Source organism: Struthio camelus, chromosome 22 (genome assembly GCF_040807025.1).
Source record: "Struthio camelus isolate bStrCam1 chromosome 22, bStrCam1.hap1, whole genome shotgun sequence".
NCBI classification, from domain to species: Eukaryota; Metazoa; Chordata; class Aves; order Struthioniformes; family Struthionidae; genus Struthio; species Struthio camelus.
In genome coordinates, this window is record NC_090963.1 from 4,509,664 (window position 1) to 4,536,286 (window position 26,623).

Consider the following 26,623-nt stretch of genomic DNA (forward strand, 5'->3'; position numbering starts at 1 on the left):
TCCTGAGTACGCCGCACCTACGAGGCCTCTATCAAAACTGTACTGAGCCGAGAGGAGACAAACATGCACATCTAGCCCAGACACAACTGCAAAGTATGTACTCCAAGGCATGCAGAAACCACAGGCCTCAGCACACTAAACAGCCTTTAAATAAACCATCAGGCCCAGGAAGTCAGGGTATTTGCAAGGCAGCAATACGCACTGAAAGCGGAGAAGAACTGAGGCAAGGTAGGAGAGAGAACTATGCTTAAACCAGTGCAGCCCAGGCTTTCCTAGTTCCGAGGCCTATGGTTTTCAGAAGGATTTCTAGTGCAGAGGTTGACTAACCGGGGCCACATTTTTGTTTTGGTCGCAAATTGGAAGACACTATTTTTATTCCCAAGTCCCCCAAAGCATCTGTTTCTCTCTAGCTATTTAAGACTTCCTTTTTTAAGACCCAGTTAGAGGTATATCATTATTTTTAAATGTTACTCTCTGCAGTCACACTCGCATTTTATCATCATTACATGTGTCATTAGCTATGTGTTTGAACTGCGCAACTTGAAGATAAAATCCTTGCAGGGGGTCTAAGAGTTACCTCCCCTTGAGCGAATATTTTGGGATAATACCTACCATTTGGTACAAGCTAGCGCATTCCCCATGCAAGGAAAAGCAATCCTTTTACAGGTCACGGTTTAAAGTCATCCAGAGATAGAAGACTGTTTGGAAGCATTCACAGAGCAGGCTAAATCCCCAGCAGAGAAGAGAAAGACCCCACTTGTTCCTAGTGTGTTAGGCAAGTCTCAACCATCTAGAAAAATCAGTACAAATATTATTTGCCTCTCAGTGGAAATACTGCATCCGCAGCAAGTTCTGTTCTTCCTAAAGAGTAAAAGACAAGCATGTATCAAACTATTTCATGGTTGGACAGTAAGACAGAAGACAGTATGACTCATTTAATGAGTTACATGGAGTCACAATTACAACAGGCCTGACAGAGTGGCAGTTTTGGACCGCTTAAGGGTTGGTATAATGTGACATGAATACAACTCAGGTCATTTAATGCAGCAGGTCTCGTTTTCCTGTTCGCTGTAACCGATCTACACTGCTACTACTAATGGCTACGGGGATTTTTTTATGGCCTCATCACCATTGTGCCCAAGTGACAGGCAAGCAAAGGAGATCTACTCAGATCTCACGTTATAGCAGGCAAAACACACCCTTCTTGTCACATGACCCAGTAGGTAGATCATCAGGTTCCCAGAGACTGTGAAGCCTCAGCAGCATAATGCTACCACAACACGGGGAGCAATGAAAGATCCTAGAGACCAAGACAAGGAAGAGCAAATTTTAGAACAGCAATGTCTTACTAAGAGGGGGAACAACTTTGCACAGTTTGTAGGGGAGAAAAATGGATGTTTTCTTCATGTCACTTTTACTACCTCAACCCAGTTCACAGCTGCTTATTCAAAGAGCAGCTGGTACATGAAAGGTCAGCAAGAAAAAATCAGCTCCAGAATCCTAGGCTGTATAACGCACCCAATGCTTTGCAATTTTGCTTTCAGGATCAAGGCGCCGTGCCAGGCCAAGCGAAAGCTTTTTCTAAAAAAGGGCGGGAGGTACTTTGGACAATAATCCTCATCAGGAAGATGTGCTGACTAATATCAGGAGGTGTGTAGGGCGCTCAGCCCACAGCGAGCACGTGTGCAGCTCACCCAGGCTACAGAGCCTCACCCAGAGCTGCCACTGCCTGCCATGCACCCCCAGGGGAGAACATATGCACACGCCTATACATTCTTTCTGCATTATCCCAGGAAAGATCATTCCCTTGGCCACCGATTCACAGAGCTCCAAATAAAGAGGCCCTCCAAGAGCTGCTGCAAAGACAGAGAACTTGACTGGAAGCCTACAGCAACTGTCTTTCCCCTCTTGCCTTCCCTTCTCACACACCAAGCTAGCAAAGGTCCATATCAGGTACCAGGGAGTTCCACAGAGGTCCCAATCAAGTCCTCTCAGCCAGATCGTGACTGTCATTCGCTAAGTCCTTCTCCAGAGAAACAGATCCCAATAATCAGAACTTCTGCATTTAAAATTATTAAAATACTATGACATAAGTATACAAAATTGCCTCTTCTTGGCCGTCCTTTGAACATTGTTCACAGACATTCCCTGGGCATCCAACTGAACCCAGAGAAAAATGAATTCTACCTTCGTTTCCCGATAATGCTAACATCAACCATTCTGAACCACACCATCCATCTCTCGCTGTCATCAGGCTGAACAAATAACAATCATCATTGTGCCCGTCAAACTTGTCTGAGCTTTTATGCCTTTATTTTCAGATTTTTAAACTGTTTCTCCCCTGTAAATGTATCTACTAGGACACTGTTTTAACTTGAAAATTAAGGTTTTCAAATAATAACATGAATCATGGATCAGGAGCTCTCACTATTTCAAGTTCGCTACTGAAGTCAGGAGAGTAGAGCACAATGTTTTACACACAGAGAAAGGAAGCACAGAGAGAATGAGCAATTTTCAGAAGATGACAGAGGAAGCATATAACAGAGCCTGGAATTTATCTCACATCTCTTGATTCTAGTCCAAATGCTTAAACCACAAGATCATCCTTCAGGCCTAGGACACCAACAAAAAGCTTTAATTCTCATATTGTAAGAACCTGGGGCTTTTTTCTTAATTGTTTCGTACCAGAGGCAGCCTCCAACTACACAGCCTAGGACAGGATCCTGGTCTGATTGCCCAAGATTCAAGAGAAAGGCAGAGACAGAGTTTTGGGACCTGTCTTTTGGAATGATAGCCCATACAGTTGTTAGTAGCTGATCTGGATGCCCCATACCCCGGACACAACGTAGCGCTCCACATAGTTCTGCTTTAGCTGTTCTATGCCTATGTACTGGGACCTGAAAATGGTGAAAGAGATTTTTCAGATACAGTATCTTACTGAGAACAGCTACTTCCTCACGAGTCTTCCCTGCACAACCTCACGGGGCAAAAAGAGGTAATCAAGACTTCTACTTAAATTCTTCAGGAAAACCCTGTAAAATAGTGAGTAGAATTTCAAAATAATTTGGAAAGAGACTCTTTAACCACAAACCAACAAGTGTTCTTGGAGAAGACTTGCGGGGAGGAAAAAGGGAGAATTTCTACAGTCCAGAAGATTTCTTTTTAGAATGCGTACAAATGCTGCAGTCCCATTCCCCTTCAACACAGAACTAACCAGACAATGAGGTGAGATGGGTTGATTCTCCCAGCAAGATTGACGGCTTGGGAGGGAAGGGAGGAGGGGTAAGAAACATGTCTCTTCACGTTCAGAACCAAAGCAAGGAGGGTTAATATGAAGCAGACTGATTTTTCATCTGAAAGCTGCCTCTCTTATTTGGGAGAGGGGGGGAAGCCCTCATGGCCCCTTGTCCATCTCTCCGTGGGCCTGAGACTACAGGGAGAGAAAGGACAGGTGAAACAAATGAGGTCACAGCCTAGCACATGTCACGGAGCCACTTAAGGTCGGGGAGAAAAGGACTGAGCCTCTTTCTGTTTCAAACAACTCAAGAGAGAAATTGTTCCTCCACTTCAGCTTCTTGGCTGCGTGTCTCCTTAGAACAGAGCACAGTGAGCATTTTATCTGATCTCCATTTTCTAAATCTAGGTCACCTCAATCCGTGGCTGTGCTGCTAGTGATACCTCTATGATTTGCCACGTCACCCAGCCCCAGCTTGAAGTACGTCAGCAGCAACTCGGGAAACGCTGAAAGGCTGGCAGTGTCTTATTAGTAAATGGGGGGGGGGGCGGAAGGGGGGAGAGTAAATTGTCTGTGCTCCTTGTAACCTGGTCCCTGCAGAGGCACTGAAGGAAAGGGATCACCCACCTTTGGGTGAACGGTCACCTAGAGAAAAGCCTTTGGAACCACAAGCAAAAGTCCAGAAAATTCACTTCTGCTGCTGCTGGCCACACCAACAGGAGAATGCATCATCCGCTACGGCTGCTAACATGCTATTTCAGTACAGCTGCAAAACTTGCCCCTGGTAACAGGAAACAGAGATAGAACAGAGTGGTTCATATACCATTGTCAAACTTTCTGGAAATATCTCTATGTCTTTCTTCAGAGTCACTTACAGATCTAAGACTAGTGAAAGTAAGTCCAAAACTAGCCAGCCCTTGCAGTTCGAGTATTGTCATGTTCCCCCTTTCCTTGCCCGTGTGGGATCGTCCCTCAAAATAAGGCCTTAGGGATGAACACTTAAAAGAAGGTCTCATCTGATACGGCAACGTCTCTTGCTAGAAACTGGAAGAGCGAGAAGTGCTTCAGACCTGCTTTAGATTCGGAAGAGACAGGAGAAATAAAAAGAGCATCTGACAACAAAATAAAACTATTTTGGTCACTGCCATCTCCCTTATTCTAAATGAAGCAATTGTGGGCTACGTTTGTTTTGCATTCGTAATTAGCAGACAGAACAGATGGCAAAGGCGTCACTTAAAGCCACACGTCCGACAAAATAACCCAGGCTGCCAGTGCAATTTTTCACTAGGAACAAGGAATACTTTCCCCTCTTCTTCCCATTGAAACGTATCCCAAAAAAACGAGGCCAGCAAATGTTTGCATCAAGTAGGGGATTCACCACAAAAAGGATTCCATTGTGTTTTGGAGTGTGTTGATTACTGGCTGAGTGAGGAAGAAAAGGGCAATAGCAAATGGATTGCTAAGAGAACAAAAAATAGGAATGGAAACTAGCAATACGTTGCCAGCAACGTAACAAGGGGCTCAAATAAACATATACTCTCTCCTCCCTTTAGTCTTGCGGTTCAGGCACAGCCTGGAACTCAGGACATCTGTGTTCAATTTTATAGACAGCTGAATATGAGGCTCTTTATCAGTGAAGGTTATCTGCTGTCCCACATCCCTACCCGACCCCTTGGATACTAAACGCGCTTATCCTCTCAATACCCATCTCAGTTTAAGGGCACTGGAAAACTCGCTGACAAACAGGAGAGGGAAGGCACAAACGTGCCACCCATTGCAAACAGACTGTCCATAGCCACGGCTAGGAAACAATATTTCACTCGCAATCTGGAGCAGGGCCAAGCAGCAGGGAATTCATATGTGGCACTCCCATCCTATTTCCTCTGCCACAACCACATACAAGGGATGAGATATCCCAGAAACAAGTGCCTCTAGCTGAAAATATTAAAGCCCTATTCCTTGCTCTCTTGGACAGCACTGTGCTGCATTTGGCTTGTAACACCCAGAATACAGGTGGGTGAACATCTTAGCAGAAGAGCTTCTCTGGGGAATCTTTCCTGACAGCCTGTCTTGTGTGACAAAGATAAGTCCCTTTGTTAAGTTCTTAACCTCCTACAAAGCCCCAACAATTTAATCATGGTGAATACCCCTGCTTCTTGGAAAGGAAAAGGAAAGACAGATACTGATACTGTTTCATTCCTTTTATAGTCTTGTGAGGTCTTCTGACAGCCTTGCTGATGGCCTACAAGAGGATTTTGGCGTACCGTTCTCTGAGCACTATGGATAAGTTGTTCCCAGCACGCATGACTGAACAGTCTCTGGACACAGAATGATAATAATCACAAGCCGTGCCCCTCTCTCACTGCAAACATGCTAGCCATCGTGAGTCTCAATACACATTGCAGCCTAGAACCCTCCTCTCTGATACTGTAAATATGCTACTAATCAAGAGCCTCGACCAGCTACTGCAGCCACCACCACTCTCTTCTCTCTGAGACTGCAAATGGGCTAATAATTGCATGCCTCAAAAGCTACTGCAGCGTAGAACTTTCCTCTCCCTGCTGTTGTAAATATGCTAATAATAACGAGCCTCAGTAATAGCGTAGCCTGCTCAGTCGATCCCTAGCAAAAGGGCACAGATCTAAAGAGCACAGATCTCTAGGAAAGCACATAGACCTAGAGAAAAACCATAGGTCCCCTAGAAAAGAGCACAGGCCTAGGGAAAAAGCATACATCTCTAGGAAAGGATGTAGACCTAGAGAAAAAGTGTATGTCCCTAGGGAAGAGCATGGACCTAGGGAAAAAGCATGCATCTCTAGGAAAAATCATAGACCTTAGGAAAGAGCATAGGTCCCCACAAAAGAGCAGTTCCCTAGGAAAGCGTATGGGCCTAGAAATGAATTCAGTAGGACCCAAAGCTACTATCACCACCTCCTCCCTCTGTTCAAAGATCCTTCCAAAAACAGAAAAGCCTCCTTGGGGTGCAATATATTGACTAAGCCTCACCTGTGGCCCAGGGGTTCCCCTTAAGAGAGGGGCAGACAGGCTGCCTTAGCCCTCACCTTTTAGCAAGGCTCAGGTTATCGTGATGCTCTGAGGAAGCAGAGACCTTAGCAATTGTCCCTCAGGGCTTGCTTTCTTTGATTAACCCCCTTCCTTTCCCCGCAACAGCATGGTTCAATCCACTGTGAATTACAAACATGGCCAAATAATATCACCAGAGAGGCACCGGCATTTCATGCAAGAGGACTAATGCACGCTAACAGAGATGTTTCTTCCTGCAAAGCAGCGCAGTAACTTTCTTGGGCAATCTCAGTGGAAAATCTCTCCCAGGCACTGCTGCCCCACTCACCCGCTACTGGCACAGGAAAAGGCTTACAAGTTTCAGCCAACTCCCCAATATTTTCATATACAGTATTTAAATTGTTCAACTTTAAACAGAGAAAGCACAGTTACGGTATTTTATGAGTGAAAGCACTTAATACAAAGCAGCTATGTTAATGCAAGATACAGCTAATTCATCTTCCTAAACCAGATTGTTTTTTTGAACACCTTCTTCCTATTTCCGCTCTATCCTGGAGAGTAACCTTTTTTTTTTTTTTTTTTAAACTTCTTTCTGCAGTTATCTCAACGTTCATAAGCAGAGACTGGTCTGCAAGAAACAGGCTCCTACAAAACATCATGGCTTCCCTTCAGCTTCAGCCTCAAACGCCTCAAAGCAGTGATCGCAATATAAATAGTCACTGAAATAAAGTGATTCTCTCATGAAATAGCTAGTTCAAATAGCCAGTTCAAGAAGTAGCTAGGTGACTACCTGCTTGGCGACCTTGCTTCAGTCAGTATTTATTTATTCATGCAAAGTGGAACAGCGCTAAGAGAATGTCTCATAGGCTGGAGTTCAGCACGCATTCCTGAAAGGTGGATGCAGGTTCAAATTTCCTAAAGGGAGAGGAGGTAATCGAACCTGGGTGTCCCATATCTGAGGTGACTGCACTAACGCCTGAGCCGCTTGATGAAAAGATGATACTTGTGACTGCTTGCTGCGGCCTACTCCTCCTTCAGCTTATTAAACCCAGTCTTTCAAGTTGTGCAATTTGACTTGCAAAAGCTCAGGCTAAACTGGAACTTGTTATGTTAAACATGAGGAAAAAATGGTGTTGTGGTAAGAAGTTCCCTTTTGAGGAAAAAAATAAAAGGATTTTTCTTCCTTAACCTTCTGACTTTACCACTGACCTCCCCTCCTCCCTCCCCGTTAAGAATAGCCCATTATTCACAAAATCCAGGAACATATTAATCCCATTGAAGTCAAGGGTAGTTATAAAACTTCTGAAAAATGGGTACACTTTTAATCTAGGTGCCAACAAATTCAACAGATCAACAAGTGTCAAAATGTTCTTGCATGGAGCTTACAAAAACCAAAAGGCATTCGGCCCCAGAATTCAACAGCAGCAGAACAAAGCTGGTATGCTCGTTATATACACATGCACACGCACATTATTCATCAGTTCACAAGCCATACTATCATGCTATCTACATCCATATGTGTTATTCAGTAGGCATATGTGCATTCAATATTTAATCTGCAATAGCACTTGGGGACATCAGTTAGACATGTGTTACATCTTTTAGAACATCCATTAGTAGAGAAGTAGAAGGAGATGAATCTCAGTACAAAGAGGTGAATTTCCAGTGGCCAAGGCCTTTACAAATGGGCTGACTGGATCAATTCACTTTAATGAACAGTGCTCATATATGTCTTAAGCACTAGCTATTAAATGGTGCCCTACCATTTCCTCATGGCGGGAATTTTACCTGGTGCGTATAATAAGGCACCAGCTCTACTCTCATATCCATAGCATTAATTTTAGCCTGTAGGTGAGATTCTCCGAAGTGCCATAAAGTACACAGTTACCTCACTCCTAGTGCCTAATCATAATTTCAAGAGAATGAGGTAACCATTCTCACCACCGATACATTTATTATCATTGTTCAATCCAGTTTTCTTCCTTTCCCTTCATTCATTCAATTAAACCTATTCACATCTATGGCCGTGTATTAATGCCGTGTATTTCTGGCACCTTGAATTATGGTTACCTCAATAGGAGGCCACTCTGCACGCCCTCTGGAACTCCAAAGCTCCTGCTGGAAAGACACTAACGGGAGATTAGATGCCTGCAGCCAGTTCCCGCTCATGGAAGAAAGGATGTGTACTAGCACCACCAGTGCAAAGGCTCTTGGTAGCTTTTGCAGAGATGCATCACGCACCTTAGCGACATGGGCCAGGAAGGCAGAAAGTCTCCCAGACTTGCTTTTTCACAAAGTCCTTCTCAGCTTGGGCAGCTAGGTTGAGATACCTTAGAGAAGGCCTGGTTTGATTGCTTTTTAAATAGAATCAGTTCTCAGAGCTTCCTGAAAATCAAGCCATTACTGACTTTTGCATTTCTGAGTATGTCAAAAAGCCTAAGAACTGCATATTCCCAGTCACTTCTGATAACGAGACTGTGATTTTGCCTCGGGCTTGCAAAATATAGATAAGTAGGTACCCTGATCCCAATATTAAGACTTACTTCCTGATACCCAGTGTAAGTTTCCTTTGGCTCTATTTCTTTGTGTTACGATAAATTCTTGCCCAAATTTCTCAGGAAGGCAGAATTCAAATCCATTAAAATGTACCCATGCAGTAATAAATAAAGTAATAGTTAATAGGTTACTTAGATAAAGGCTTTCCATCTTTGGGCAGAGGCAAGTATTAGCTAATTAATCATCAAGTTGGCATTAACTTATCTTTTGGCACCTACCATAAAATGTAAATCTAAAATGAGCAGTAAGGGGAACAAAGAAATAAGAAGCCAACAATAGTTTTGGAAATGGATGACAAAATCCAAATGTTCTGCCTCACTGCCGCTAAATTAAGCACAGTTATCAGTGCAAAGATTAAAAAAAAAAAAAAAAAAAAAGATTTTCCTCTGAACCTTAAGTTACGCTTCTTAGCTGCTCAGGCTATCACAGCAGTAGTAAAGACAAGAGAATTTACTCACCCTGAAAATGAGCAGAAATAAAAAAGGAACGTATTCAGTTCTTGATTTCCCCAAATGCAGTTCTCTAGAGCAGGAAAAGGAAGAAGAAAGAAGGACATTAGTTTATTGCACATAGCAGTCAGAGTGATTCCCCACCCTTTCACTTTCTTTCCAGACACCATCCAACCCACCTTTGCCTCGCTCTCTGCCTGCGGCCTTCTCCCCCCTGGAGGGCACAGGGCAGGGGATGATGGCCAACCTGCCATTCTCTACACTGCTGAGTGGAAAGTGCTCAAGCCAGATCCTGGCTTTAGCAAATAGAGTTCTAGGAATTATTTTGGTGCAGGAAGGATCAGAAAAATTGTCTTCCCACCTTCCATCAGAGGGTCTCAAACTGCTGAACAAAGACTGAAGAACTTCACGTGGGATTGGCTTTTCTCCAATTGACTTTGGTTAGCTTCCTTTCAGTAAAACGCGCTCTTTCAGAGAGGTAAGTTCCAGAAACACATGCATAAGGCTCAATTTAAGCATCAATATGAGTACTAAGGGATGCACAGTTCTCCCATGATTCCGTGACATAGAGCTGAATCGCACCTTCACCGCCTCTCGCTCTGCACAGATAGTTAAAAGTCAGTTCGATTCCTGCTTGTTCTCTCATCATTTTCTGGGATTTTTGCAGAAGCAAAGGGGGTCTCTCAACATCTCTGTCCATATGATACAGCAATAACAGCACAGAAGACATCCAAAGGGACCTTACACTCTGCCAGACTTGCTCTCCTTGGAAAATCATGATTTATTCTCCCAATTAACATTGAAGTGCGAGTAACCTAGGCCTTAATTTATAGGCTACTCCACACTTGGCTGTTGTTTTCTACTGCTGTTGATTTTTGATAGCGTTACGGATTATTACTACGACACAGGACCATAAACTGGAAGCTTGAAGTTAAACGGATCCAAAGACTATCCAGGTCAAACGACCTCTGCTACAGACTTTCTGTGAGATTTTGGGCAAGCCATATATTCTTCCAGTGGATCAGTTTCCCATCTGTTACGACAAGACAGAAAATACTGCTCTAGCTCATGGGGATGCTGCACTGTGGGTTGATTGAATATTATGGACCTGGAAACTATCTAAGCAGTAAGATGGAGAGAGATGTTTTGATGATCTTTGAATCACAAGACAGATCTCCTATAATGGTTTTTGGATGAGATACTTAATCCCAGTTTTTACTCATTCTTGGTAAAATCACTAAATCAACCTATTTCAGCACGTTTTTCTCAGATAAACGTGATGGCATGTCCCCTTCAGAAGAAAAATAGTGCAAACAATTAATGCCTTGCAAAATACTGTTAAAAAAAGATAAACGTTATTTTTGGCAGTTTTATCCCAAACCCAGATGAGAACCAACCAAAAAAAAAAAAAAAAGGAAATGATTATACACATTTCTTCCAAAAGTACAATTAATAAACATTCAATTCAGTTTCAACTCAAACTTTTTGCATTCACTTGTGGGTATCATTTGATCAAAGCATTTGTGCTCCTTCCTGCCCAGGCACAGGCAAAGAACTGCCTGGTAAAAGAGACAGAAGGAAGACTGTGCTCTCTGCACCTTCTGAAAGCCATTTTATTATTACCAAATGAACTGGGAATAAGGGGTGGGTAAAAAGAGAGCCTTAAACTATCTTCACTTCTCCCTTTAATTTGAGATACCCAAAACTACCTTTGTCTACAACGACCTCCCAGGAGTCCTACTAGCATTCAAGGCTCTCTAGAGTCTCTACAAACCTGGCATTGCCGGAAGGCATGAAAGCACCTGGTACAGGGCAGTTCCAGCAGCCACTTGATAGCTGGGAAAACTGCGGTATTCCCCAAAGCCAGGATCAATTACCAAATAAATAAATAAAAATAAAAAAACAGTATATTTCTAATCAGCAGGGTAAGCAGACTACTTAGGTATAGCATGCAACCCATGGTTTCTCAGAGAGCCCCTACATCAAAGGAAAATCTGGTATTTTGCTAGATCTATATACTATCCCTAACATTTTCTTTCTTTCTGCGTTGCCACCAGGCTACGAAATCCAGCAGTTCCGCATGTTGTGATCTAATGCACAAAACCCACCAAGACCTGATTTTAGCTGCACCAAAGCCATTTCAGAGGCTGTGGTTTTTCCTCCAACTTGTCCAGCCACAGTGACTCACAAAGAACAGTAAGGAGGGGGAAAACATTTCTGGATCTCTAAAGAAACAGTTTTATTTTTATTTTTTTCAAGGAATCCTGCATTCATTAATTTCATTTCAAGAATGAAGTCAGATTTTTTTTTTTTTTTTGATGTGGCTGGTTATTTGACGAGTGAAGCATTAGATTTGTGAGTTGTTCTGCAAGCCAAAACATGCTCTCTTTCATTCATAACACTGAGCTGCTCTGCATTAAACAGCCGATTATCATGAATGAAGTGGGTGTAACTTCCTTGAAATCCTCCAAAGACCTGTCAAAGCAGAGCTACTGCAGCTCAGTTTTCTCCTTGAAGCGTACAGATCATTGGTTTAATTGTTCCACAATGATCTTGAAATATGCTTTCTTGGTTCAAAGCATTAGGCGGTATCATTTTTTGAGGAGAAAAGGGGAAGGGTGGAGAATGGTGCCTCAGGATAAGAGAGAAAAGTGGGTATATGTCTCAACCATCAAATTTAGATTTTCTTTTGGAATCTCAATTGAGCTTCATCCAGTTAAAAGTGTGTCAGACAAAACCTTACAAATCAAAGCCCTAGCCTGTTTTGCATGGATAATCAAGAGCCTCTGGCTCTTTTTGCAAGAGGAAATCTTTAACCCTAAAGAGAAGACGACTGCTCTCATAGTTGAAAGTGATGGCCAGTGACTTAGAACATCTGAATTTGACCCCAGGTCTGCCATTTTCCTTCCCGTTCCAAACCTTTCGGTGCTGCCCCACAATTGCCATTTCACAAAGGAACATGCTGCTATTGGCAAACTAAATTCATCTGTGAGCTTGTAGACTGAAAGGCTGTGCACATAACAATAAACAAACATATGACAATCTGTGCCTATGAACTCGTTTAATATAAAGATCCTTCCTAGGATGGCTGTTACCCTTAGCAAACAACAGCTGAGATACAGCAGCTCTTATCTTACCACATTTCAGGACACCAATGGATGGATCTTGGCCTGAAACAAACTGCGATAGCGTCATTAACTTTAGACTTTAGTGGACCAACTGAATATCTGATCCATGTCTGATCTCTTGCCTAACATTTTTAAAAGTTTGGCAATCTAGAGATGACTACAGGAAACTCAGTAAAGAAAACCAAAAATATGAACACTAACACGTTTAGAAGGGTTAGTCTCAAGAAACACTGGGGAAAGCAGCACCAGTGAAAACTATTAAAATTTCTATACCGCAGCTCACTTTTTCTGCTAAATTTCATTGTCTCAGCCACAACCAAAAGAACAACAGGTCTTGATGGTAGTTTCAAAATAACAAGTTTTAAACGGCTCTTAACAGCTGCAATGCTAACAAAGGCTGGCACTTTTGAAAAAAATATATAATTGGCCAGCATTTTGGAAATCTCAGAAGCGGTAACATTTTCAGGCAGCACCAGAGACAGCACTGCTTCCCACCTGCCCCCAACTCCTTTATCGCCTCCCCTCCACCAGGGCCCACCCAAGAGCAGTCAAACTTGACTGAAGACCGGACTCGGCAGAAACACGTTCCCCTCTCCTTAAGACTCCAGTGAAGTAAGCTGAACATACTCAAGGCAGGGCAGGTACTCTACGGGCTCCATCTTGTCAAAATCCACATCCTTTCCTTGCTTATCAGCACTAGGAAATCACAAGACCAGCTCCTGAGGGATTATTCTGCTCCCGTTTAAGTGAACAAGAATTCTGACACTGCTTTAAAGAGCAGCAAGAGCTGGCTGACATACAAGCTGGTCTGACAGGTAGCATTTTAATTCTCATTACTATTACAGGCATGAGGATTCATTTCTCTATTTATCTTTAGCTGGCATTCGGTCCTGGATTTAAACCGCATCTGTGGTTGCATTGCTGTGAAATGTATCACTGCTTATGACTCACACTGAAAAGGACACATTTGTAAACTGACCCACCATTGACAAAATCCTCTCTTTCTTCATTTGTAGGAGGCGAGATGAGGCATAGGCTCCTTGTCTGATTCATTTCCTGAGGAAATTTTTACTCTATGCATCTTTTTCAGTCCTTATTCAGTCAGAGAGTAGTGAAGTGATTAATACAAAATCCATGTTTGACACAGAGTGGAAGAAGGATTCAAATTCTTTTAAAATCAGCACTTAATTAGTTGCTTAGAAAAACAACCCATTGCCAAAAATGTGTGGGGTTGTTTTTTGGTTTTTTTTTTCCTCCTAGTTGAGAAAGCTTTTTCAGTTCAAAAACTAATTACAGGCAACAGCACGCAGAGAAATGCACGAAGGACAAATCCAGCACACCTTTTGAAATCAGCCCCTCGGAAGCAAGAATTAGTAACCTGGACAGAGCTCCAGGCAACTACAGCTCTCCTCCGTCTGGTACTCAATCTAATTCGTTTACAGCTAGCTCTGGTCCTTTCTCACAACGCTGCCGAAGCCCTAGGAGGGCTGGATATCTAATGCCTCTGACAAACACAGACAACGACCAGAAAATTAAAATTGCCAGAAATAAAAGATAACGCAAAGAGAACCTGGAGGAAACTGCAGTAAGTTTCTTGTCAATTTTCATCTACCTGATTATTCATATCAAGACAGTACTAACCAAGTCCAGAGCAGGATGTGAATGTGAACAATCCCCCGGGTTTGGAAGGCTGCTCAGAACTTGGCACTCGGGATCAGGCCCATTTCTGCATCCTATTAGGGTGGACAACATTAGCCTACAGAATTAGGGAGAAAAAGGAAAGTGTCCCTTCCCTTCATTTCTTCTCTCTCTCGCTCTCCACATTCTTCTCCTCTTGTCTTTTTCCCTGCGAGCACTGAATGATGGGATTTTTGACATCAGAGGAAAGTCATCCTTTCTCCACTCCCCCAGCTCCCCTCCGCTTCCTCCCTATACACATCTGTTCGTTTGCGTACTATAACCCTACTCAGAGAATGGGATCAGCTGATCCGACCACAGCTTCATCTAGCTAAGCATCCTAAATCCTGCCCAAAGCAGACCAGACTGACTGGTTCATTCACGCTGGCAGCCTGCTACCCATAGGACTTTAAAGCACATTTTGTAACTGCTACATAGCTGGCACCGACAATAGCAAAGTCATTGTTTAGTCAAGGTAAAGTGACCTCTATTTACTCAGACAACCCAGCTGCCTACAGGGAATAACTGGATTTGAGATAAGTGAAAATCTGCTGGGAAAGTTTCACTTTGGCTGGGCTGAAGCTCACTACAATAAGCTAAATGTTTGGTCAGTTCATGCCCTTTCTCCGGCAGTTTCTTCAGCCCTTTGATTTATTATCTGAGACTAGGCAGCAGATGACCCCATCCTATTTCGGTGAGTCTGCGGTAAGCCAAAGACAGAAGAGGGAGTTATTTAACTCAGTATATTTTCTGATCCCCCGTAAACACCCTGTTGATTAGCATAAGCTACTAGGCACCTGCTGGAAGTTGTTTATGCATACACTAGAAAACAGCATTAACTGAATTTGCGGGTTTTTGTTTGTTTTATATGCAGCTCCTCAATGTGCAGTCCAGCTGCGCTTTAGGGGCTGGTGACCCGGGCTGCAGGCAGGGTCAGGGTAAGGGCTGGTGTGAGCTGACCACCACCCCAGGAACCGTGTAACACGGTGACTCAGGCATGACTCTGAGTCACAGCACTGCTCCTGCTTCCTCCTTTCTCCGGGGGGCGGAGGTAGGAATTTCCTGCTGGCCTATCCTTGTAAATCACAACGTCCTGTTGCAGCAACGCTGCTAGGAGGGACAGTGAGTGGGAGAACTGGAGCCGATTCCCAGTCCACCTGCTCTGGCGAAGGAGAGGCGAGCCACAAGCCCACCTTCGGCACCCACACAGGGAAGACTGCACAGATACAGCGGCAGGTTCCTGGGTCCCCTCTGTTCCACGTTGATGGTCCAATACACGGAACAGCTCTGACCTCTTTAGATAGGCAACAATTAGCCTATAACTGCATACCACCAATCCAGGAACCCAATTCTCTTCTTACAAACACCTGAAATACCCTGGTACAATCCTGTTAACTTCACTGCCTTTCTTCTTCAGGACAACAGCATAAGCGAGAAATGAATCTGGTCCTGAATGTCTGAACGGCAAACCCTACGCCTTTTTGGGGGGGGAGGGGGGGGTTCTGGGACAAATCCAATCCCTAAATTTCATCCTGTAAAAGTTTTCCCAGTTGTCCTTCAAAGTTCAACTTGACTGCAACTCTGGCTGGAAGGATTTTGTTATCACAAAATAACCCAACAACATGGATGAGTTGTGCTGGGATAACCCTGAGATGAGTCAATGTATTTCTGTGAGCACACAGGCCATGAAGAGGGGGAAAGCTTGGTGAAGACCTCCTGATCTACTGGCTGGTGAAAGGCAAGACCAGTCCTCGGAGTAAGAAGCTGAACGACAGAAAGGACGACAGCTGCTGGCAGAGATTCTGTGCAGAATTCCTGCTCAGATCCCAGGGATGGTGAGACAGGACCAAGTTTAGCTTGCACAGAATACATGTGCAAGAGGGAAAAAAAAAAAACGAGCTCACTAAACCATGGGAGACCATCGTTCCTTTGGATTCTACAAACACAGAACCGCACTGACACACAATTCTGGTTTATGCTTCACAAGTTCACCTAGCACAAGGCCATGCTGAACGCTGTTTAATCACTCTACTTAGAGTAACTGTTTAGTACCACAGAATGATAAATAATATTATACAACAACATTAATGGTGTCCACCACAACAGGATTATATCCCTTCAAATATCCTGGCGCAGTTACATGACTTGTCAAAAAGCATGGACACAGTACATGGGATTTTTCAGCCTATCTGTATATATTTTTAATCAGGCATGTTTACATTAGTATAATTTCATCCATTCCAGGGATAACATTGCTTTAGCTGTTGTAAGGAAAAATATTACAGTGTTCAGCCAACATAGCCACAAAGACGCATGCATGCGGGATGATCACCACTTGAGACTGGAACTAATAACAGTATTTTATGTCACTGATATTGGAAGAGGAGTATGTGGCTAGCCAGAAGATAAATGATCAAACTAGAACAGATTTCAGTACATTCTTAAAGAAAAATGTGAGGGTTTTGAGAGCGATCAAATGGTTCTAATCTGACCTTCACATCTTTATCTGGAAGATGACAGCTCTTGGAGCATCTTTTCAAGCATATCACATTTGGGCAAAGACCTACATCTACCAAAATTTCATAAAAAGAACTCTTCAGCCTACAGATAGAGGTATAACCAGATGCGATGGCACGGAAATTGAAGCCAAATAGATTTAAACCACAAATAAGATACTCATTTTTAACAGTCAAAGGCAATTAACCCCAGAAAAGCTTCTGAAGGACTGTGGGTGGTTCTCCATCACTCAGCATTTTTAAAGGAAGGGTAGACTTCTTTTCCTGAAAGAACTGATGCAGTTCAAATGGGGAAGTCTCATCTCCAGCGTTGCACAGGTCAGACCAGATTCTGACAAGGATCCTGGCTGCCTCTGTAACATATCTATCCACTCACCTACTGATTCCCCAGCACCGTTCTTATAGTACATAGCCTTGTTGTTCATAGTTACTGTTTCCCCACACATGACCAGGCCTGACCCTGCTTAGATTACAAAAGCCAAAGGGTTCAGAAGTGAGGAAAACAGGAAATCCAAACACTGAAAATCTCAGCAATAACGTTTCCTAACAAAGACCTTCAGATCTCACTCTTGGCCAACAGCTGTCTTCATGACATCCAAAAAGGATGAATTTTCTTGCGGTGAAGGCTGTCTTTCTGCCACTTACTTTTACTCTGTTTATTTTTCCTGTACTGTGACATTTTCCCTCCTTGTTAAAATCTTGATCATAAATGAGGACACTAATCCAGACCTGAGAAAACATACAAAAACACACACACATTCTGTATGTTTCAAAAACACAAGGCTTACAGGTTGTAATTTATCCCACAGAAAACCAAACCAATACCTGTGGACCACATAAATTCCCCTTCAGGGCACAAAATGGGACTGAGCACTGCAGAGCCTTTGCGTTTGAACAGAAGTGAAATAGGATGTGCTACTGCTTTAATTGTGGGCTTTAAATTGCATCACAAAATCTGGGACTGCAGAGCAACTCAGAACATTATCCCTTGGGGAAGCGTGAGCAAAAGCTGAAGAGCGCAGCTTCATTTTGAAGAAAAATACCAAGCGTGTATGCCTTACCGTTTTAGTTTTGGGTTTAAAACTTATCCAAACTTCCTAATCTAATATCATGCATATGCAAATTGCAAGTATGGCTGTGGTGTTCATGTGAGCTCTTTGGGCCAAATATGTGAATGGTGTAAATTAAGGTAGCTCCTATGCCATTAGGTCATAAGTGAGGACCTAGTCCTAAGTCTTTGCAGAGAGTGTTCAGGGAAATCAAGTAGGCTGAAGACTTGCTTTCTTTTTGAAGGGCTGGAAGTTGTTTTGCATTCAAATTTTAAATTTCATCCACTTTTTAGGTGAAATTTGACTTTTCTCCCTGGCAATACAGGCAGGGCACGTGTGTGCCATTACACTGCCATCTAGTGATGCGAGCCTGCAAGGCAAAGGAGCTGGCTAAAGATGGCTGACCAAAAGCAAGTGCCTTAGGCAAAGGGGTAAAGGAAAGCTCCAAAATAAAATTAAATTAAATTAAACAAAATGAATTGCAAAAGGCATGCCCAGTGATGGCCCTCAACCACTTATGGGAAAGACAGGTATTATGGCGCATAAGATAACAAAAGGTATGCAAGAGAAATGGTTTCAAAGAAGCTCATCCATTAGCTAGCTGTTATCCATGGCTGGAGACATTTAGGGCATACAAGTTTTGCAAATACAGGTCTCAAAGTCCAGACACTCAGCTGATAGGAGCTGGCACTGCTGTACTGATTTATAACTAACTGCTGAGCTTAAGTTCAAGCAAAGCCTGCACAGAAGATTCTCACAAGAGTTACCCGTCTTCAAGAGCATAAATTAAATTACTTTGGCCATGTTTGTTCCAGCTCTCCTGGAGAAGTTCTTCACCCCCTTGCACTCAGCCCGACTCAGCTCAGCTGTACCAGACCATCGGGGCCAAATTTGTTCTCTTTGTAATTGATTTCAGTGGTTTCCACCACAGACCTCTCTGACAGTCTCCATCCACAACCATGACTATGGTCAACCAGTATTCAAAAAAGGATTTACTAAGCACCACGTCATACGCTTCCAGAAAATCCCCCTTATAATCCCCATACTCAAGGACCGGACAGCAAAGTTAAGGATTAACTTATGAACCTGAAATGAACTGACCTTTACGAGTTAAAACCCCAATCCTAATGTTTTACTCATCTTGAGGATATTTGTCCTCAGTGGTATGTGTGTCAGAGGGCGTGAAAGTGAGAGTGCCTTGAGGTTAACAATTGTTCATGCTCATAGTGGATGAATCATATGATAACACCACAGCAACATCCTGTATAATTGTCGGGAGCCTCTATTTCTGGCAGCGCGTCCCTAGGCTGTCTCATGAGTAAATGTTATTTGTGCTTTACTATATAAAACCAAAACCAAACAAAATTATACAACGGCATACTATCCTGCAGGCACTAGCCAAAATCACAAGTGCCTAATTGAGCCTTCAGTTAGCCGGTTCAGTGATGAATTGTGTGATGAAGTTGAGAGGGCTGAGATGGATATCTCTGTTCTTTATCTGATTAATACATGAGCAACTCTCCACGTGCGAGTAACAATATTTGCGTTTCCTTAGCCACAATTGAACTCAATGGGACTATCACATACGTAAAGGTCTGGGACATCGCTTGTGAGGCAGTGGGTGCTATGGGAGCAAGCACTGCACTGCAGGTCAGAGGATTTATGTTTTCCTTCTGGATGACTATAAGCAAGTCACTCCCCCCTTTTCTCCCTCCCTTTTGTCTGTTTAGACCTACAGGCTTCGCTGCTCTGCGAGCAACAGTGCTGCAGCACCAAGAGCACGCCCAACCCTCTCTGCCAACCTAAACAAACACGTACCTGCAGAAAGCAAAGCACAAGACAGCCAGCAATGCCAGAGCATCTCACCAAGTCAAGGAGTTAGAGCAAGCTCCTCAGGACGCCGTAAAAATTATCAAGCACTCGTACCACCCTTATCACAAAAAGGCACTAATTCAGGCTCAGATCCCCTTAGTTGGGGTTTCAGCCCTATGGGGCCATACCCCGAGCCCTGCCGCCACCCTGCGACAGTCCGCGCCATGTCCCCAAGCCACGAAGGCTGGCGCTGGGGCGGCACAGCTCGGCTCTGCTGGGGGCCACGTGGCCGTGTCACGCGTTCCTCCGTCGGGAGAGGTTCGCTGTGGGCCCTCCTGCCGCACGCACGCTTGGGACAGAGGCCGCTTCCTGTTTGGGTCGGTAAGGGGATGGCAGGATTTTGGCCCGTGGTTTGCGAGTCCGGTGCCGAAGCACTAACGAAAGAGCTCGGTGGCAACCACAGCTAACCTCTTACTCGCTATCACGGGAGCTCCGGTGGAACCACGCTGGAAACGCCTCGGCCAAAACCAGGCTAACGTTGCCACAGTTTTGTTTTGCATGGAATAAAACGAGGAAAAAGCTGTCAGTATTGTAAAACTCTCTCACTGAAATTTTTCAAAGTGTTTTGTTTTTCTTTAGAAATAGCTTTTTGCTTTGACTTTTACCAGTTTGATTACTGCATTTTCATAAATTAAGGAAAAATCCAATATCAACATAGAAACTTCTCAATCTTGCTATATTGAATACAAGCTGCATTTTAAAAGTAGAGAATATTTTGATAAAACAGTAAGTTCTTGTCAAGCAATTTTTTTTTGGAGGAGGGGGGACAGGTAGAGGAAAGTCTTTCTCCAGAGAATGTCAAAGTATTGGCTCTGTTTCTGAAAATAGCTGTTTGAAATCCTCCGCAAGAACCATCTTCCATGTAGCTCTAATAATAACATACATTTAAAATGTCATTGAAGTTCACTAAAAGATTACTGGTGCTTATTTTAAGTGTTTTAACCACTATTCGCAGCAGAAATTTACAGGATAGTCATACTAATAAGAATGAGATTTTTAAAACAATCTAGGGGATTAACCATACATCTTCCATTAAAATTAAAGTACCCTTGACTGCTTTAAATCCTCATGAGATTAATTTTAAGAAAGTCTACTTAATATTAATACAGAATTGGGCCAATATTAGAGTCTGGAATCCGAAACCCTTTTCATTTCAGTGGAAGCAGATGGGAATTTCTACATGTGCAGCACCCAAACAGCACTGCTCTGGATTCCGAAGGGAATTAAAATCATTTAATTCTGTGTCAAGAAAAACAAGCAAATTAAAAAACAAACAAGCAAATGAGAACATCAGCAGCAGAAAGCAAAAACACTTCATGAGGTCATGTTTACTGTTCGGGCTTCAGATCTTTGGATTGCTCACTCACATTTTGCTGCTTTCCAATCCCAGACCTCGATCTGATTCTGTTTCAAATCCCAACCTGGTGTCTCGGTCTAACACAAACCCAAATTCAGACACTGCCTCCCCAGGCCAAAGGTTTCAATAAACCACGCGCTGCAAGACCAGGAGGCCTGAGTATTCCCTGTTATGAAGGAAGAAAAAAATCCAGTGAATTTCAAAAAATATCTTCGCTGCTGCCTCCTCATTTCCTGGCTTCAGCTGAGACCGGAAATAGCTACATTTCCTGAGAAAGGCTGTTCTCAAGGGAACTTGAGCCTGTCTGCAATAAGGAACTACTGGATGTTAGGGCTGGACAAACTCGTCTCAGTGGATTTTAAATCTGAGCTTGAACACCAACGTTACAGCATTAACATATTTAGCAAGGGACACCTGGGGAGATAACACGAGAGGGGAGGGAGGGGGGCAAAGGGGGAGGAGATGTAAGTAACGAAGGTGGAAATATGAAAGCATTAAAAAAAAAGAGAGAGAGGAAAGTGTTAATAACAGAGTTAGAGGCTGTGTTCAGTGAAATCAGGTGTAATTTCATAGCCTCCATGTTTCAAACAAGGGCCTCCTCAGCCTGTGTTCTGTATGTACGATACCTATATGGTCCCAATTAGTTTGAACGGGGTCTCTTCCTCCAAAGCGCAATCACGTTCAACAAGAAAAGCAATTTGTTAAGACAACATGGTTTTGGTTCAGCAGGGTGGGAACAGATTTAATAGCCGGGAGGGAGGGAGGGGGGAAAGATGGACGAGCACAGACTCCTTCGGAGAACTCTGTAAAAAGGTGGAGCAATTCACAGTCCAATAAGCCCCGCAGGGAAAGCCCTCTCTTTCCTTCCCGCATTGGAAATCCATTCTTCCTTGGCTGCTTGTGGCCAGACAAGTCTCCAATTATCAAAAGAGGTGTACGGTCAAAAGGAGTGCATATACCACCATTCAAGCAGTCGTCCTAGATTGGCTTTTGCCAACAGAGAATCAAAACAGTATTTCACAGTTTCTACCACGTTATCTTCGCAATGCTGACGGGAAAAGAGTGCTCGTGGTTAGAGGCAGAGACAGCTTGGGTCATATTCGTCTTTTAACTCTAACCATCTAAAAGTTGGATTTCAATTCTCATCCAATTGGTTAGGTGCTCTGTAACACAAATAAAGAGATACAGGAATCTTCAGGGGGTAAATCAATCCATCCCAAAGCAGAGGGAAAAATGACAGACGCTATTGGTTACTCTCTTGAGTAGTACAGAGACACAACTCGGTCCAGATACCCGATTTCAGAGGGCTAAACTTAGTCAAGAGAAATCTCACTCTCAGAGACAGTTTAAAGAAAAAGAAAAAAAATATGTATTTTTAGTCTATGCCCTTTATGAAGAGGTATGTTTTATGGATGCACAAGTGCCTAACTCCTACTGAAATTAAATAAACCTCACAAGGTGGCTGCTCATGTCCTAAGCTCACACAATGATTTTTGCAGCTCTGAACCACAAATTCCTGAGAAACGGCCTACTAAGAAGCAGGCTTGGACCTGACCTCTGCACCCCCCTACAAAGAGGATGTCAGTTGATAAATCTGTGCTGAGTTTAATTGTTGAAAATATCACCTCAACCTGACCAATATATAATCCAATCAATCTGCTGAGCCTTCACAATTTTTACCCACAAAACATCTTTGCTTTGGTAATTATCAATCACCCTTATGCAGAAAGGTTCCTCCAATTTTTTTAAACTGCTCAATCCTTTGAGAGACAGATGAATTTTAATGATTTAGGTTATTAACCTAAAGGCTGATCCAGACTGGGAGGAACAGAATAATTTGTTTAATCATTATTATTATTTATAATTATTTAACATAGGGGAGAAAAATATCACCTTAAATGTCATCATGATGCTTTTTAATTGCCTCAGATGAAATTCAGAATAATCATTGCTCTGTAAATCTATACAGATCTAATTTTAAATATCCTAAGATGTTGGGTATTTATCTGGAAAATGCAAAGAATGTATATTTCATTACTGTATTGGGAGTTACAAAGACAGAAAAGAATTGATCAACCATTTATTGAAAATGAATTCTTTTCCCAATTCACAACTGGGCTGTAATTTGACATGAGGCAGGAAAACAAGCTGAGCAAAGTAATTTTTTCTTGTTCATTCCTTCCAGAACTTTAGTATGTGTCCTTCATGAAGAGCTCTGTGTTATGGCTGCATAAAAACATACTTGTGTGGCTACAGCTTGTAACACTTATATTGTGGATAAGTTATCTGCATTTATCTGCATTTCGAGTGGGCACACTGAGCAATGCATGATATAAGGGAAATTTCAGTACATGGGAAATACATACATGGGCCCACATGGCAAGCATGAAGACACAGGAAATACATGCAACTCTATTGGTCCAAGGGGATTTTTTGAGTGCACATCGCTATGTGGGAAGGAGAAGTGCACGCACATAGAAAGTAATTTTGAGATAGCAGCAAGCTTAGAACATAAAGACAGCCAATGCCAAAGACCCAGCTAGCCCATAATTCTGACTCTAACGTTGAGCTGATGCTTAAGGAGAGAGCGCAGGAAAGGGACAAGCATGCATTTAAAATTCTTCCAGCATATCCTCCCGATTTCCAGCACATGACAATTTAGGGACTTCTTAGGCCAGGGAGTTTTTTCCTCCTCTTTTACACTACTCTGGGTTTTTTTACTTCCATGACTTCTAGGTGGCTTCTGAGATGTATGTATCTTTTTGGCACAACGTTCTGTTGCAATCACTTCCAAAGTCTAATTACACTCTGGGTGAGAAAGGCCAACTTATTTGAAGAAAAGCTGCTGTTTTACCTTATTTCTGATAGCTGACCTATAGTTTACATAGTCTACAGGACCATGAACTAATTCAGAAATGATGCAGCCAACCAAGACAGCAGCAGAAATAAGAGTAGATATGCAGATAATCAGTATTAAATAGGGCTAGTACATAAGTTTCAGTACAAAGGAGCATTAGGTTATGCCAAATAGACAGGAAAAAGATCTTATTGGTTAAGAGAAACCCAATGCCCTCATCAAAACTCCCAGTTAAAGACAAACTCCAGCACCTCAGTAGACACAGTCAGTGCCTAAGCTACCAGCCGTGATCCTATCCCTTCAAATCCACCCATGAGGTCATATAGAGTCAGGCTCCGCAGGACCCAAAAAGGCTACAATCCTCTGCTTTCAGTTCTCCAAATACATCCTTTTCCATACGGCAGAACAGACTGAGGTCTCTCAGCAGCAGGGGGAAAGGGAAAGCAAACCTGGCTCCAGCGTGAAGTGGAACAGCCCTCGAGATCAGTGGTCCTAGGCTACAGCAGCATAGACAAGGAAGAGCTCCAAACGTCAAGCTGGGTCAAGCCTCTACTGCTTCAACAACAGCTCTGCCACCAGGTTCCAAATGCAGCCAGTGAACGTGGACATAGCTAGTATCTTCCAGCCCATCCTGCTCACTCCTCACGTGGGAGCAGGAGCCTAGGATTTGCCTGTAACCTCGGTTTCCCTGCAGCAGGACAGTCACCAACACCAGAACGTGCTGCCTGACACCACCACATCCAGTGGCTGCAAGGATGCACTTGATGACAGCATCTCTGTACTTGAAGAAATAGCCTTCTTTCTGACAGAAAACCTTCCACAATAAAGAGTTAAACAAAAAGAGAGAAAAAGAAATACCAAGATCCCGTGTAAATTAGTAAAAGGATCCAACAGCCCAGTGCGAGGAGAGGGGACAATGGATCTCACTACAAAAAAGCTCCTGGTTTTGAAACAACTGCAGCAGGTACCACTACATTTTGCCCTACTCCACCTTGTTCAAGCTTCATTTTCCAAGGCCCTTTGTTTTGTGAGCTGAATTAGATCAAGGCCTCCCCATTTCCCATCCCATACATGTCTCCATGCCCCTGCTGCTGCTATCAGAGCTGGGGCACAGGCACTCCAAGTGCCTCCGTCTCGGGGAAACATTTGCATTTTCATTGGCACAGGTACAGCATTCAGAATTCTTTCAGGCCAGGCCAATTAAAACAAGCTGAAAACTGCTGAGTGAAGCAGTTTCAGCAAGGATCTGCTTACATTCCCCCTCTGAAAAAAGCAGGGGGCCCACTTTCTGTAACTCTCTCCCTCTCTGCACAGTGTGGGCTTTGCTTTTTTCTTTTTTTTCTTTTCTTTTCTTTTTAAGGTGGAATAACTTGTGCCCTTTACACATAGGCTCCAAGAGATGGATGGCAGAACTCGGGAATGTGGCTTCATTTTAAAACTAGAGCCTGGTCTCCAATACCAAGTTGAGGCATGGGAAAAAAAACAAAACAAAACTGGTAACTCGCCACAGATTAAAACACTTTACCTCCCTCACAAACCTGCTGGCATGGTATTTTCTTAAAAAGGAATAGAACCACATAATTAGCAATCAGTTGAAGCCTAAGGCTTTTTTTTTTTTTTTTTAAAAAAAAAAACACCACAGAGACTATTCAATGCCTACTGGCTCTGCTAACACACTCCTATTACCCTGGTTTTCTTTTTGGACAGCCTCTTTCAAACCTCAGATGCACTGTAAATGCACACTGACAAGTTAAAAGACACCATTTTTATTTCCCCTGAGGACAAAAAAGTCCCATCCTACTAGGGCTGTTTTTTTTGTTTTTGTTTTTTAATATTGATAATCCTTAACAAGGTTCTATAAGCCTTAGCAAGGCACAAGGTTATAGGAATGAGGAACCATCTCAGAGAGTCCCAGGAAAGGACACGCGCTCCAGGGAGTCAAGTTTCTCCACACGCACCCTTATGCTTGGAGGCTGCCGAAAACTACTGGTGACAGCAGCCTTACCGTGGCCCAGCTGTACTAGTCATGTTGGGCGCTCTTCCCAACACCTGCATGCCAGGACCCCATGTCAAAGACCACTATGACAGAGAAAAGCACCTGCAAACGTCCTTGCATCAATGCACAGTCTGGGGTGGGGGAGCTAATCCAGCAGAACAAACCACAGCGTATGGATTTGCATTTGTTTTCATCTCCCAGAATGAGGCTGTGTCAGTCTTAGACTCTGGCTGAATTGATTTGAAACATGTATTGCATGTAAAATTTGGATCCATTTGGAGTAGATCCGGGATTCAAAGAACCACAAAATCCAGAGAAATTTGAATTAAAATTTCTTTCTGCCCAGTTCTACTGCACATGATCTCACCTTGATAAATAAGCACTGAGTTTGCACAGCCCCTGCCACAATGTAGTTCACATCAACGCCTGAGCGCCCAGGAGCTGCTACAGTACGACTAGCAACTGAATCGTAATGCAGGATTGACATATAATCTGCTCACCTAATCACCACAGCGTTACTAATATGTTAATAAGAGAAGTATAAGAGAAATATAACAGGTGACAGCTGGAGTAAACAATGAAAGATTTGAGACAACAGAAATACCAGATTTCTTAGATCATCCTCGACAGGAGACAATTCTCTTCTGTTCTTTTCCATTTGCTTTCAGAGCCCTGTTCTAGGAAAGAGCTGCTGGCCCAAGGGACTAGGAAACTAGGACATCACGACTATTCTGGATCAAAACCTTCTCCTTTTTCAAAGGCTGATGGGATGCCCTCTTCAGCGACCTCCAGCAGCTCAACTTGTCACCTGCAACACAGGTGACTACAGAGACCATATATTGATTTAATTAGGGCAGACAAAGAAAAGACCTAATCAATCCCTAAACTACATGGAACAGACAACGAG

The 26,623-nt window shown here is 43.1% G+C and overlaps 1 protein-coding gene across 1 annotated transcript in view; it reads right to left on the bottom strand.

Annotated features, from left to right (window-relative positions):
- The window catches only part of LOC104143511 (uncharacterized), an 80,350-nt gene that overhangs the window by 38,886 nt on the left and 14,841 nt on the right, over positions 1–26,623 (bottom strand). The window contains exon 6 of the mRNA XM_009674052.2: positions 9,274–9,337. Coding sequence (XP_009672347.2) covers positions 9,274–9,337 — 64 coding nt within the window. The remainder of the gene's footprint in view (positions 1–9,273; positions 9,338–26,623) is intronic.